Source organism: Maniola hyperantus, chromosome 17 (assembly GCF_902806685.2).
Source record: "Maniola hyperantus chromosome 17, iAphHyp1.2, whole genome shotgun sequence".
NCBI classification, from domain to species: Eukaryota; Metazoa; Arthropoda; class Insecta; order Lepidoptera; family Nymphalidae; genus Maniola; species Maniola hyperantus.
This window is the reverse complement of record NC_048552.1, coordinates 1,687,046-1,702,828: the sequence shown is the minus strand read 5'-3', so window position 1 is coordinate 1,702,828 and position 15,783 is coordinate 1,687,046. Positions and strand designations below refer to the sequence as shown.

Genomic DNA, 15,783 nt, shown 5'->3' with positions numbered 1-15,783 from the left:
AATGCTACGAGCGATGGTTGCCGCCGCTCGACGCGCCCCGAGCCGGCCCTGTGCAGTACTATCTGCACCACTGCGCGATAAAGGAGCAGGTATGACGTAGTGTCAATAGGCAGTGGTCGTCGCATCGGCGACAGTCGGCTAGAGCCGTGCACGTCAGTGGCGGGCGTGGAGCTATGGTCGCAATGCTACGAGCGATGGTTGCCGCCGCTCGACGCGCCCCGAGCCGGCCCTGTGCAGTACTATCTGCACCACTGCGCGATAAAGGAGCAGGTATGACGTAGTGTCAATAGGCAGTGGTCGTCGCATCGGCGACAGTCGGCTAGAGCCGTGCACGTCAGTGGCGGGCGTGGAGCTATGGTCGCAATGCTACGAGCGATGGTTGCCGCCGCTCGACGCGCCCCGAGCCGGCCCTGTGCAGTACTATCTGCACCACTGCGCGATAAAGGAGCAGGTATGACGTAGTGTCAATAGGCAGTGGTCGTCGCATCGGCGACAGTCGGCTAGAGCCGTGCACGTCAGTGGCGGGCGTGGAGCTATGGTCGCAATGCTACGAGCGATGGTTGCCGCCGCTCGACGCGCCCCGAGCCGGCCCTGTGCAGTACTATCTGCACCACTGCGCGATAAAGGAGCAGGTATGACGTAGTGTCAATAGGCAGTGGTCGTCGCATCGGCGACAGTCGGCTAGAGCCGTGCACGTCAGTGGCGGGCGTGGAGCTATGGTCGCAATGCTACGAGCGATGGTTGCCGCCGCTCGACGCGCCCCGAGCCGGCCCTGTGCAGTACTATCTGCACCACTGCGCGATAAAGGAGCAGGTATGACGTAGTGTCAATAGGCAGTGGTCGTCGCATCGGCGACAGTCGGCTAGAGCCGTGCACGTCAGTGGCGGGCGTGGGGCAGGTATGACGTAGTATCAATAGTATCAATAGGCAGTATTAATAGGAATAGGCAGTATCAATAGGAATATGCAATTCAAACAAGAACAAAGGGGACACTTGACGGCAACGTTAGTTCCGATTTTCGCCACGCGCCAAGATAGCATTGTCGCACTGTAAGTTAAACACTGTTCAAGTGGGCCTTAGTTCCGTACAATAATAGGCAATAATCTTCCTCCACAGATACAAAAACTCAACGACAAGCTGTCAACCATGTCCATACTGAACCGTCACTCGAACGGCGACACCGACCTGACGGAGCCGCCCCCCACCCCAGTCGTCACCCGCTTCTACCCCTTCAGCCTGAGGAACAACGACACAGTCACCAGAAGCCTAGACTCCATGCAAGTGAGTTTGATAGACGCGAGCCAGTTGTTGGATTCACAGTCGCTATTAAATGCCCCAGATTAAATAGTATGAAAATAATACATTATAATAGAATAAAGACTCTCACATTCTTAGAAAATTTTGATTTATATTAAAATATTATGTTAAACAGTCATAAAATGTGTAATGGTATGTCCAGACTCAGGGCGTTTGTGCACTCATCCGTATTCGGTTCGTATTTGTGTTTTTTATGTAAACAAAAAAACGAATTGCTGTTTTTTCGCTTACTTTAAAACATGAATACGAACCGAATACGGATGAGTGCACAAACGCCCTCACGCTGAGTAGTTCATCCAAATATTTTGCCATGTGTAGGCAAGCTGAATGACAAATGATGTATCCATACTGGCGGCAAGCGAAACCGTCTTGATTGAAATCTATACTTCTATTCTATCTATATCTATTATACTAATAAATAAAGTGTCTGTCTGTTAAATTGCTTGGCTTAAGCAAAAATCTACGTGCTTGACCGTCTCTGAAGCCCTTTATACGGGTTCTTATTTCGGAAAATTATATTTCTACGTATTTGATTTTAAATATTTGAAATGTCAATGTACCTTCTATGGGCTGTACCTAATACAGCAATAAAATTAATTAATTATAGAAGTGAAGACGATATCTACCTAAATATGTAGATAGATATCGTTGGATTAATGCAAAATTATAGAGTAGATACATATAAATAATATGTATGATTTGGCCTTGATTGTATAACATTTGTGTAATATATAAAATAGTCTGATGTTATAGTTTAGAATTGCCAAAAATGAAAATAAATCGAGAAATCATTAGAGATCTAGCAGCGGCGCCTTAAATTTTTGTTAAAAATTTAATTAATTGTTTCTGCAAAATTTGCGCAAAAAAAATATTTTTGTCAAAATCACAGACATGAGAAAAATATAGACAAAGCTCTCGCGAAGAAACTTTACTAAAGTGAATTTGTTTTTCAATCATACTAGTATTTTATATAATTAGATTGAGGTGGCAATAAATTTATAACATAGTATATAATAAAAATTATAAAGCCATTTTAAATCGCGCGTTAAACTTTTGTCATCTGACTATAGCCTAAATCTAAGAGTGAAATCTAAAGAGCGCACTTTGACTTTACTCAGACTTAAGATTGAGTTAAAACGAGACAGATTTATGTGAGACATATTGTTCTGTCTCGTTTTAACTCCGTCTTAAGTCTAAGCAAAGTCAGAGTGCTCTCTATGGATCTCACGCTAATAGTGGAAATGTCAGCCAATCCAATAGAATTGCGACTATCGCGTTGTCGCTATCAACGTTGGGTGCTAGGCCTGCAGCCTTAATGATTTAAAACAAAAGACTAAAGCCATTGTATCGAAGAGTATTAATTCATAGATTCTAATATATTTGTTCAATCTACATACATTAGCCGGCCCCCCAGGAAATATTGTACAGTACGCGCCAGAAAATATTTTACATCGACTTTTAGAAAGAGATAGTGGTTTCGTAGAGCGTTGTCTCTGTCGTTGAGACTGATAAAACGTCACATAGGTATGAGTGACAGAGACAACGCTCGCAACGAAGCCGAAACCTCTTTCTAAAGGTCGACGTACAATATTTTCTGCCAGCTACTGTATATTGACCTTTAGAAAGAGGGTTGTCAACGACGGAGACAACGCTCTACGAAACCACTGTCTCTTTCTAAAGGTCTATGAACAATATTTCCTTCCGGGTATATAAATATGTAAATATTTTGAAACGTAAAGCTGTATAGAGTCTAGCGTTAAGGAATTGATTGAAATGTAATATAATATATTATTACTATACACTATCGGTATATAAATATAATAATATAATAATTATATTATCACGTAGTTTTGAGGTACTTTTTAGTTAAATAGTAATAAATACTTAGTTTACTTACTTTATCTTGTGTTATGCACAAAGTACGATTTTGTAATATATTCCATGTGCACTTTAACTAAGAAAATGTTGAATATATTTCTAAACAAAAATATTATGTTGAGAATCAACCTTTAATGCTTATATTTAAAGAAAAATAATTTGCAATTTGAAGGGCTGATTTTTATCATTTAGTGCGACAAAGCTGTCTTGGCGCGTGGCGAAAATCGGAACTAACGTTGCCGTCAAGTGTCCCCTTTGTATTTGTTTGAATATTCTAAGCCTTTGCTCTCAAACAGCGCTCCCCTGTCAATGTCATTCAAGTGCCAAGACAGCCTTGTAGCACTGTATGTGCATACATAGATATAAAACTCCAGATAAGAAGTTCTGTTATGAATGTTTGTGTTACCACGCTTATAAGTTATGAACCAAAATAATTAACAAGTTATGAAACCTACAAAGCCGAAGCTGCCGATTATCCCTTTCTATACTTTATTTCTTTAGTCCGTGCCAATTAAGTAGTCGTTCTTGAAGTTTACCGCAAACCGCGTCGCAATAGCATTTTTAGGCGTCAGTGGAGCGCACCACGCGAGCGAGCGGAACACCAGCCCGCGCGCCCCACCGCATCTTTCGCCATTTGCATTAGTGTGAGTGCTACATCCGTACACAGTACCCGAGGGCGTCGAACAATACCTGCGCGAGCTCGCACTCGCATTGTAGGTCAGATGCGACTATTTGACTGCCGGGAACTATAACATAGCTGACTTAAAAGATAAACAAAGCGCAGAACCCTCGGAGAAACGCGTAAGCGACGCGATTTGCCTGGCGCTTTAGACCGGGAATAAGGTTTTTCACTCGTATCATGATTTCAAGGCCTATGAGGCGCGTATAGTGGGCCTCTTATGCATTTCAGCTAGAAGCTGCTGTTTATTTTTTGAGTCATATAAGGTAAAATAGATTATTATAAAACTCGATGTGTGTATGGTAGCCAGCAAGAAATATTGTATATCGACCTTTAGAAAGACATTTTCGGCTTCGTAGAACGTTGTCTCTCACCTGACCTGACTCATACCTGTGACGTTTTGCCGGTCTCAACGACAGGGACAACGCTCTACGAAACTGCTATCACTTTCTAAATCTCGATGTACAATATTTCTTGCCGGCTACTGTAAAATTTGTTACGGGGTACTGCAGAAACGTTAATTTATTACACATAATATTATGTTCTGTTGTAAATAAGGCAGCTATCTAAATCTATTGTAAATTAGTTTGTTAATAATTTTAATATAAATTCTAGTATATTTATAACCTTCGTTTTCAATGTAACTTGACATACTTTATTCATCTTGCTTAACGATTCATATCAGTACCCTTATTGTTAATGCGAAAGTGTTTGTTTGTCCTTCAATCACGGTGCAACGGAATGACGTGATTTTTGCATGGGTATAGATAAAGACCTGGAGTGTGACATAGACTACTTTTTATTCCGGAAGATCAAAGAGTTCCCACGGGATTTTTAAAAACCTAATTTAACGCGGACGAAGTCGCGGGCATCAGCTAGTAAACTATAAAGCATCCGGTCGTGGCGGCGTCGATAGAGATGCATCTACTACCATGACTACGACACGACCTCTATGTAGCGTACTACACAATATACCCTATCCGCGGAAAAAGTGTAGCGCTCTCTGTTATGTAATCCCATAGAAATCCAACCAATGAACCAACCAATCACAAACAAAACCATGTTTTCTAATTGAATTTCGAATGTTTTCTAAAACAGGTTTGTGATTGGTTGGCCACTCAAAATGGTTAACGGCCACTGAGGTTTCTGGCTCTATTATTTCATATCTGTACGGGATACTAGAGAGCGCTATATCAACTTCTATAGGGTATAGAGTATAGAGGGATCATTCCGAACAAAAATTATTGCGAGCTGCAACCCTTTTTTTGCTTATATCTCTTGATACCCATTAGCCAGTGTCATACTAATTTTGATAGCTTCATAGAAGACGGTTTTTGTTTGATATATATTATTGTGGTTCGCGACAGGTCGACATGGCAATCGGGGTGGGGACCCCCCGCACAGCTCCCGCGCTAATCCGGTGCGAGATAACGCGGGTGACGTGCGGATGTGCGGGCCGTCCCCCCCGCCTCATACCCCAATACGGTATTTGACAACTAGTCAAATCAGTAACTTTTTATCAAACGTCAAAACGCGCGCTTATAGTATGCGATATTCTATGAAATATCGGTGTGTGACGTCACAATCATTTGACGTGTTTTTTTAGTTTAATCGATAACTTTAAATGGTTATTAAACTTAAAACGAACAAAGGATGTAGATTTTACGTATTTTGGAAGACCCTCTATTTAATAATCACTGAGAAACAATTTATTTTTGATGTAGTATTTAATTGTCATGCCACCTATCGCGAACTATACTTAGCCTTTTACGTGTTAAAGTTATATAGAACGCGAGTATTGTAAATAGAATATGTGAACATGTAATATCGCCTCGAGTGTATTGTATTGTAGTTGCGTGTACCTGACAACGCGGAATGCAGAAATGTTCAAAATGAGACAAATAAAACGAAAATACCCTCGAATACTCGTTGTTTTTATTTTTATTAGACCTACTTAACTCTTATTTTGTACAAGTTTTAAATATACTAGCTTATGCTCGCCTTCGTCCGCGTGGACTACACAAATTTCAAACCCCTATTTCACCCCCTTAGTGCTTGAATTTTCAAAAATCAGCGTTAAAGTAAAATAGGCCTTAACTGCTTTGTAATAAGGCTCAAGTTCGTCCATACACTGCTAGCTCTCCAAGCGGAAACCATGTGAAATTAATTTAGTAACTAGGTATTAAATTTTTGACTTTTAGTCAAGAACTTTTAGGTTATTTTACTCTGATCACGTTTGAATTCTATCAACTTTGGTGAAATGAAAAATCTCATACTAAGCACACTGATGGTAAGCGACATTGAGATCGCGATTCGTTGAGTCATTGAGACAGAGGAATCGCGAAGAATTATTAGGGTTATGCTAATTCTTAACGCAACTCTCTATCGTCGACATTTTCCACTTAGCGATGTACGATGGCGAGATGAGTTCATCGATTGTTCAAACATTTCGATGGTTATCGAGAACTCGACTCGACGGCGCGCGTCAGATAGTGACTATTAACTCGACACAATCGAAAAACATCTCGATGGTTTTATGAAATAGGGACAAAATCGTAGACTCGATTGAAAAAATATCTCGATTGCGATTCGCTCGATCGTTGAAACATCTCGGAATCACGCATCGCTATTTCGACTACACTCGACAAGCTTTCTTCATATTCTCTCTCCGTCGAATCCAGCCTGCTCCTTGAGCCTGTTGATCTTGCTGAAGTGTTTCTTGGCGATGCGGAGCCGGTTCAGCAGCACGGTCCGCTGCCAGCTCCAGCCGGAGAGACGCTGTTGACATACTTCATCTTACTGTGTGTCTGTACTTATAATTCTTAGGATGTTCTGTACCCGTATGAGATTTTACGTCTCACCAAACGTTGCTAGAATTCGAGAATCCAAACAAAATAACATCAAAGTAAAATGAACCTAAAGAGCCTTGAATTGAAGTCAAAAATTCAATGCCACTGATTTTAATTTCGCAACGTTTCCGCTTGGAGCGCTGGCTGTAGACGTGTAGACAAACTTGGGCTTTAAAACAAGGCATTTAAGATCCAGTTTATTATAACGCGGAAGTGTTTCGACTCTCGAATTCTAGCAACGTTTGGTGAGACGTAAAATCTTATACTAAGGGTACTGTTCAAGCTAAAGTTATTTTTATAAAAAAGTATATTTTTTTATAAAAATAGTGACTGAGCTGCCGGGTCACCTTATGTTAAGTGATTACCTCCACCCATGAACATTTGTAGCACCAGAGGAACCACCAATGCGTTACCGGCCTTTCAGGAATTTGTTGATGCGCCACTGGCCTTTAATAACCTCATATTGAAATCAGTAAGTATACCTTATCTATCCCTATCCGCAAAGTATACCTACCTACCTTACACGGGTATCGGGAGTTTTAAATCACAAATAACTATCTACTTTTTGAAATAAAAAGTTTTTGAAAAAATTCCGAATTCCACACAGTGAGCGTGAGGTGTAGTAAAATAAACAAACCAAGTCAACGAACAACATTTTATTCATGCCTTAAATAAGTTAAAACATCCAACAAACCAAACCTCAGTCATTGAAACAAAATCTAACCTAACCTCTACACACTACAACAAGGCGCCTTAACGACTATGACCAAAGACAATAGAGCAGGAATATTCAAGCGTGCAATAACATGAGGTCACTTTAAATGTGAAATAAATAATATAATAACTATTCAAATACCTTGTATAGCGGAGGAATTTTTAAATCGAACCTACATCTTTTGATTAAACTTTGACCCTCACCACAGAAAATGTTCTTTGAGTAATGGTAGGCATATCTAGTCCGGGAAACATTAAAAAAAAAGAAATTCATTGTAAAAAAAACGTTATAAGCTTGCTAACAAAAGTCAATCAGAATTTTCACTTTTTCATGTATTTTCTGAAAATCCCTATGAAAATGATAAAAATCAATACCAACAATGAATCTAACGTCCTAGAATTATACGAAAATGATACCCAATTAGCCACAGTGGCAATAGGTAATCGCAGATTTTTTTTAAAGAGTTAGGCGGCGGCCATCTTTGTCCCTTGCCAGAAGCATATTTCTTCATGTTTCGGACTAGATATGCTTAGAATTGCTCAAGGAACATCTATGGTCTAAAATTTTACAGTCAAGCCCTACCACTTTTGTAAGTTACACCGATGTACCTGCGCAGAAATCTTATATTTGAATGGCGCGAAAATATCTCCGCCAATCGTAGCGCTCGTCCTTCCGCTATTGGTCGTTGCCTTACACTCCACTGTAGTGCGAATTATGAGCGAGATAGCGCGAGTCTCTGTTCTTCTTGTATTAAAAATCTTAAAGTCAAGCAATAAGGTCTGTATTTCCTTGGTGTACATTCGGTTTTGGTTGGCGTTAGGTTGCGCTTTTCTGCACTAACGATGTGACTCATAAAAGTAGTAGTACTTGTAGTTACGCCATTTAAATGCTAACTAACAGCCGTGGTTATTGCGCCTCTTGCTAATCAATCTATTTTTATTTGCCAAAAATGCATAAGTGCTAACTTCACTAAAAATTCGTTAGGATCAATTTACATTGATAGGGAATTGAAGCGAATTTCTAAAATATTACATAGCATATGGTACTGATTCTGAGCACACCTAAATTTTAGAGTATTCGCATCCTCTTCTTACTAAAACGTAATATGAAAAGGACAGTTTTAAATTTAATTTAGAGTGGTCAAACCGTGTGACTTACACTAACATCTAGTCTTTAAATGTAAAATTCATGTTCCGTCCTTTTTTGCAATATTAAAAAGAAAAAGATGCAGATACTCTAAATTTAGTTTAGAGAAAGACAACAGATTTGGCGCCAAAAAGGACGGACATGAATTTTACATAATTTTAGTGCACGCTACAAATTTAAACAATAGGCTCGCGACTGGCAGCTAAAAGCACGAGGTTTGACAGCTCTAAATTAAATTTAAAACTGTCAAATTGCGTCTGGCCTTTTCATATTACATTAGTAAGAAGAGGGTGCGAATACTCTAAAATTTAGTTGGTCTCAGAATCGGTACCATTGACATCTATCTACTCGTTATAGACATATGTATGTAGTTTATAACAATTTGTTTTTCATATTTTTGTCAAGATGGTATCTATTTATATAACTATGTGATGTGAGTATATAATATATATTTCACTTGTTTGGTCATTAAATCATCGCTATTTATAACAGCTGCTCCTGTAAAGCTATAGCTACAATATAATCAAATGCATAAGTACCAGTCGATATAATTGTATTAATAACAACTCCTAAGGGCATTCAAAAACATATTTAATTTGGACGCACGAATTTGTTTTTTATGGTTTTGTACCCGAAAATTGTAATAAGCTACCCGTGCGAAGCCAGGGCGGGTCACTGGTTGTTAATAATACGAGGAAATATCCGTCCAATCAGCGATATAAATGACAAGATATGCCCAAGCGGACAAAATTTTTCACGGTTTAGGAACCAAATAAATCAGCGCCACCTCTTAGATACTAATGAACGACCCGTTTGAAACACAGACGTCACTGAGATTGCATTGGTGCTAAAGCACCGCTGAGTTGGTGCCATTTTGTTTCTTCAATAATCCTATACATACGAAGTAATATGCGTCCAATTCGATATGTTTGCACGGCCCTTTAAATATGTTTGAGCGTATAAACTAGGAAAAACAGAGTTTAAGAAATTAAAATAAATTGTACAAACTGTGCAACAAACTTCGATAAAATACTCTACGCATTATTTAAACGTTTGCATTCTGCATATTTTTTTGGTAATTAAAATATATTATTATTTATAGTAATAGGAACACAACATTTTGCATTTCATTGCAATGTGCTTGGGATTCATAATACATGTGGCCGTCATCATTGATCATGTCAACAAACAAATCAACAAATGAAAATGACCGGTACAATTCTAAATTCTATTTACAAAGCTCGATTAAAAAGTAAAATACGTTTTCTAAAGCCAACGATCGTTAAAATTGACGCAAAATGCCTGAAAGTGATCGCACATTTCGTCACGTCACGTTTTATTACTGAGTTAAAACATATGAGTTTAAAGCCTGTAATGCAAAAATTCGAATAACCTTATACATCGAAATACCCGATGCAATCAAAGCTTCACGTCGTACAGTGTGCAATCACCTTTATTTTAACATAATCACAATAACTGTAGCTGTCCGTTTTATTTTAAATTTAAGCTCGCACGATGTTAAGATATACGCGATCACCCTAATTATACTACAGCACTAGAGCATTTTAATTTACAGTTCTCATGCGATCAACTTAAAGTAAAAACGGGATGGCGGGCAGTGTGCGGTGCAGCCTTGACAGTTGACAGTAAAGTTGACAGTTGGCAGGTGTCACCAGGCGGACGCCGCTCGGGGTCAGTTGTCGTCTTCGTCATTCTCAAACATGTCGTTGTAATGTTGCGAGTGCTCGAAATCTTTCATGTCCTGAACAAACAAAATGTTTATGTTGACGCGTGAGAATGAATAAGAATACAACTTTTAGGTGCAACGCACACCTACAGAGTGGAGTAGAGGCTAATAACGTATTTCTTTATTACAACTTAAGAAAAGGGTATCGGTGGCGCGCTCCATACAAACGAAGTTGGGTCGATACATTGAAGATACAAATGAAGTTTGGTTCATATTCATTGAAGATGAACCAAACCGCACCGCTGCACCTTGGCTCCCCTCCACTCTCTATTGTATGCATTTTACCTCAGGGACAGGCAGGCAGTAAATTGGCTAATTTTATAATATAAATTTTTTTTTTTTATTATTTTGTACAAAATTGATGTGATTTTTAATCAACTGGTAAAAAAATCCAACAGTAACTTAAATAGTAAAAAATCAGGCAATTTAAAAAGTCTGGTTTGATAAAAGGAAAAAAAATGTAAAAGCATGTAAATGTGCTCTAAATAAAATGCAAGCATTACTACTACTAACAAAATAAAATGCGTGTAAATTGTACATAGCCCAATTGTAACATAGCCTAACGGCCATTACGCTCTGCACTTCCGTCATCCGAGTTCTATCCATCATCCGTGAGAATACCAGCGATTATCTACGACATAATATGTCATAACTCATAAGCTCCATACAAAACAAAAAGGAACGTATTTTCACGGACTCGGATCGGAAGCAGTGCCTAACCAGTAACCACACTAAACATCAATATTATGTTTTTTTTTGTGTAATTGACAATAATTTGCTACTAGAGTTTTCAATGAATAAAATGTGTTACTGCCATGGAATAACGTAATAGAAAGGACCTGAACTCAATATTAAAAACGTTTGAAAAACGTTTGAAAAACATGTTCCTTTCAGGCAATAATCTGGGAGAAAAAATTTTCGCTGAACCATGGGATGACTGATTTTTAGTGAGCCAGGCGTTATGGAACCAGAACAGTACCTAGCTATATGAATCTTAAAAAGAACTTAGAAGTACAAGGAGCTCTAGTTAGTCTATGGATGGTAAGGAGGCTCCTAGCTGTCATCATCATCATCATTATCAACCGATGGATGTCCACAGCTGGACTTATGAACTTCCACACGTCACAGTCTTGTTCCACCTGGATCCAGTGGACTCTTTTGATGTTATCTGTACACCTAGTGGGGGGGTCTTCCAACCCTGCGCTTTCCTGTACGGAGTCTCCATAATTCTACCAGAGGATTCCACATTATCGCTAGCTTAAATTCGCTCTCCAACTGCGTGCTGTGGGAATTCTTGCACTAACCTGAAACATGCCGTTGGCGAGCGCGTAGCCCGTCATCGCGAGAGCCGCGAACACGGCCGCCAGCAGTTTGTTCCTCGTCTCGTGCGGGAACTGCGCCGCCTCGCGCTCCGACTGCGTGCCGCGCGACTGCTTCTTGGAATTCCTGTTGTAATCTAGAAACAAATTGTCACTATTGAATAGCCTCAATGGGTAGATAATCTCACAAACACCGAACCTACTGGTTGTTTCATCACATGATAGATAAAGGGTCAAAGCCATTTCAAACATGGTTATTACATTAAATTAGCATCTATCACTGTCTAATGTGCCCATTCCCTCCAACTCAATAGCTCAACGGGTAAAGGAGTGGACTGAAACCGAAAAGGGCGGACGGTTTCAAACCCCACCGTTGCTCTATTATCGTACTACTCCTAGCACAAGCTTGACGCTTAGTTGGAGAGGAAAGGGGAATATTAGTCATTTAACATGGCTAATATTCTTTTATAAAGGAAAAAAAAACTATAGGTAGGTATAGTTCGCGACAGATCGAGATGGCAATCAGGGTATGAGGCGGGGGGACGCTTCGCACACCCGCACGTCACCCGCGCTATCTCGCGCCTGGTTAGTGCGAGGCGTCCCCACCCCGAATGCCATCTCATCCTGTCGCGTACTATACATACATAACTACAAGCTTCAGAAGCCCACATTTTGTGCAAGCATGCTTGAGTATCATCACACTTACCATCAGTGACATTTCTAAAGTTCTTCTGACTGATCCTCGCAACAAATCGAGACAGGTTAGCGATGGCTTTGACGTGGCCAGCGAGGGTCGCGTTGGGGAACGGCGCCTTGACCAGCGGCGCGAGGTATGCGAACACCGTGGCGTCGAAGGAGGAGGGCCGGTTGCCGAAGAAGTATTCACTCTCGCCCAGCCGGTCGGACAGGGTCTTAAGGCACTTTTCTGCTTCGTTATAAATCTGCAAGACAAATTAATTAGGTATGTTTAATTTTAGTTTTAATCTAAACTTGTTTTTTTAATTTTAATTTAGATATAAAAAAATATTTCTTTGTATATTGATTGTATTGTTGGCTTCCTATTAAATAAAAGTTAATAAATATTTTAATAAAATGTATTATAATTTACTAGAAAAAGGTTCTTTAAACAGTAGATTGTTCAAAGACTTTGGTCTTCAAGCACTGAAGAAATTTTGAACAAGAAAACATCTCAAAGCTTCTCAAACGCGTTACTTTCGGCAGCTAACCTTTCTCGAAAATGATCTATCTAGCTGGTGTGTGTGTCCCAACTCCCAGTGTGTATTGTATGATATATATTCTATACATTTATCTACAACATCAAATCAGAAATGAGGAGATCCGTAATAGATATAGCTCAAGGGTTAACAGGTTGCAAAGCAGAAGTGGCAATGGGCAGGGCACATCGTTCAAAAATCAATAAGCTCCCAAGATCAACGATGATGATGATGAATGATGATATTATTTTAAAAAGAAAAATCATATTACTAACAGTTTTCTCAATTTCCTTCAAGTCAGTGTGTTCACCGTACAATGCATCAACCATCGCCTTGGCACTGCTCTGGTACTTTGATGGATAATAGAAATTAAATGGTATCCGCAGGGCTTTAGCATTGCAGGCCGCGTGAGCTCCCATAATTCTTCTCATCCACCCACCATGCGTACTGGTACGCAGGGTAGAGTTTGTCATGTAATATTGTGGTGAAAGCACTTGCTTCAGCTGCTTGCTTCTGGTTTAGGTGAACGTCTGTGCTGTAATGCTGGAAATATTTTTTTTTTTCACTATAGGCCGGCACACGTTTGACTACAGTCACACTTGATGGGAAGTGTATTGTAAACTGTTTTTAAAGATACTGAAATTATAATTGGTAAGATGGGCGTTATTGGCTATTTATGTCAACGGTTAATCAACAGTTATTTAGTTTCAATACCGATATTGATAACCGTTGTCGAATATCGGTATCAAAGTTGTGTTTCAACTAATTTAATATGCGCACCGCGCAGCGGTTTCCGTAGTAGTAACTAAGCTAGCTGCCGTATCAATACCGTCTGTATAGCTAGCGCGCGGCATATTCACTAAAATAAAACAGTTTGACTTTCATGAATATCGTGAAGTAATCACAACCTTAAGTTCATAGCAGCAAAGTTTAATTTGATCATTGACATAGGTCAAACTATAGTGGATGTTTGCACGAATAGTTTGCCACAGTCCAGTTAAACCAAAACATTTCACGAAGATTGGATAAACCAAAGAGGACCTTATCCTATTACTCTAAGGCTACTGTATTAAGTTGATAGATCAAAGTGTAATGGACAAGTAACTTGTGCAGTTAAGCCTTAGCGTAATAGAGATAAGGTCGGCTTTGGTTTACCAAGTTCTTAGTTACTAAGCCGGTAGCCAATACCGCTCCTTCTCAGCTTTCAGTGAAAGAAAGAAGAGAAGGCATAATTATTGCGTTTCTAGTAACCAAAAAACCAAACAATGCATTGTCAGTTGCCAGTTGGCAGCGTTGCGTTGTCAGGTGGTTCGTCATAGATGTTAGCTGAAAACCGTTGCTAGCTACGACAATAATGCTATGGTACGCTATAGGCACGGCAGCGGTTTTCAGTTAAGTTAAGCTATAGCGGACACATGTCTAATAATTGGTAGGAAACTCAAATCTCCGAAGAGTATGGACTACTCTATTTAAAGAAAATTTACCATTTTAATCATAACTAATATCCCCCTTTAGTGGAGATATTACAAAAACAAAACGGTACAGCCAAATTCTGCCTAATAGCATGCAATATGTTATGATATATCTGCCAACATGTATATAGTTTTGATAAAATTAGTCACTATAAGTCGCTAATCTATTGTACAAAATCTCTAACTGACATAAGTGAGTAGTATGAAGGCTAATATAAATGTTTTTTTTTAAATTTCAATACAAGCTAGCCCTCGACTATGGACTATGGTGGTGGTGCAGTCTAGGCTAACTTGGAAGGGTCATGGCAGTCTTATTAAAGCCATAATGCCTAACTTGGTTTCTATGCAGCACCATAACCGGAACGATAATTGCTTGTGGTAGGGTAGATTGGTCAACCAGCCAAGATGGAATCTGCACCCAAACCAGACCAGAGGCAATTTAAAAAATTATACTACCCCTGTACATAAAATGAATCAAAGGATCTCCCCACTTTATAAGACCGCACACTGCCATCATCAGTGGACCAGGGGTTCATCAAATTTAAATAATAAGCAAAATGTACCAGAAATAATATATAAAGTACCAAAATTTATTGGAAGGTTGCTGCATGTATCGAGTCCCTGATTAAATAATTAACACCAAATCCTACCAAAGACTGCAGGATACGAGACTACTTCTTCAAAGTTTGTCAAAATAGTTCTCCCCGTCTCTCATGACAGGCAGAGTGCCTTCGGAGTAAAAACGTGATTACTCGCCTCACGAAACTCTAACAGAACGCCAATAAATTTCATATAGGTCTGGAAACAGAATAAATTATTTAAAAACGCCGGTCGCAATCCTGCTGATGAGGTTAAGTGGTTATTAACTTACCAAAACTTTAAGGCATTCCAGATCAATAGACGCAAGTCCCCATTCTCCACGCCATATATCTAATTCTATACTAGCCATTATAGTAAAACTATCGTAAAATTTATTAAAACTTTTAATTTATCTAACATTGCTCAATTACATCCACATTACATCTGCTGTGGCTGAAATCTTTGCAATCTTGCTTTGACAGATAGATAATAGATTTGCATTTGTATTTGTTCTTTTGTTTTCACCAGCAGTGTGACCACATTTGAATTTATTATCCTACTACTCTGCTGGACTAAAAACTGCTTCCGATAACATGCCAAACTTTTTGTAAATGCCCACTTTAAAAATTCATTTTGTATGGGAATCCATACTGATAAGTGATACTATCAATGTGAATTCTGAATCTTGCTTTTGTAGTCCTTTAGATTCTATTGCCAATTTTGAATTTTTATGACGTGTGACCTTGTTGTTTCTTAAGCCTATGTCCTTTTATATGCCTGTGACCACCAGCCTATGACAAAATCGGCCAAGCTCCGTGTTCTGCTAAAATAGGCGGACGGATCCTGCTAAACCCTTGTCACACTATTG

At 39.3% G+C, this 15,783-nt stretch overlaps 1 protein-coding gene across 1 annotated transcript; it reads right to left on the bottom strand.

Annotated features, from left to right (window-relative positions):
• Positions 1 to 5,664: 5,664 nt before the first annotated feature.
• On the bottom strand, positions 5,665 to 15,504 carry LOC117990110 (metaxin-1). Its single transcript, XM_069504364.1, is given in 8 exon segments — positions 5,665 to 6,652; positions 11,636 to 11,787; positions 12,357 to 12,591; positions 13,140 to 13,275; positions 13,277 to 13,407; positions 14,594 to 14,599; positions 14,994 to 15,134; positions 15,208 to 15,504. Coding segments are annotated over 8 exon segments (1,002 nt in total). The 5' UTR covers positions 15,286 to 15,504; the 3' UTR covers positions 5,665 to 6,529.
• Between the last annotated feature and the right edge of the window lie 279 nt (positions 15,505 to 15,783).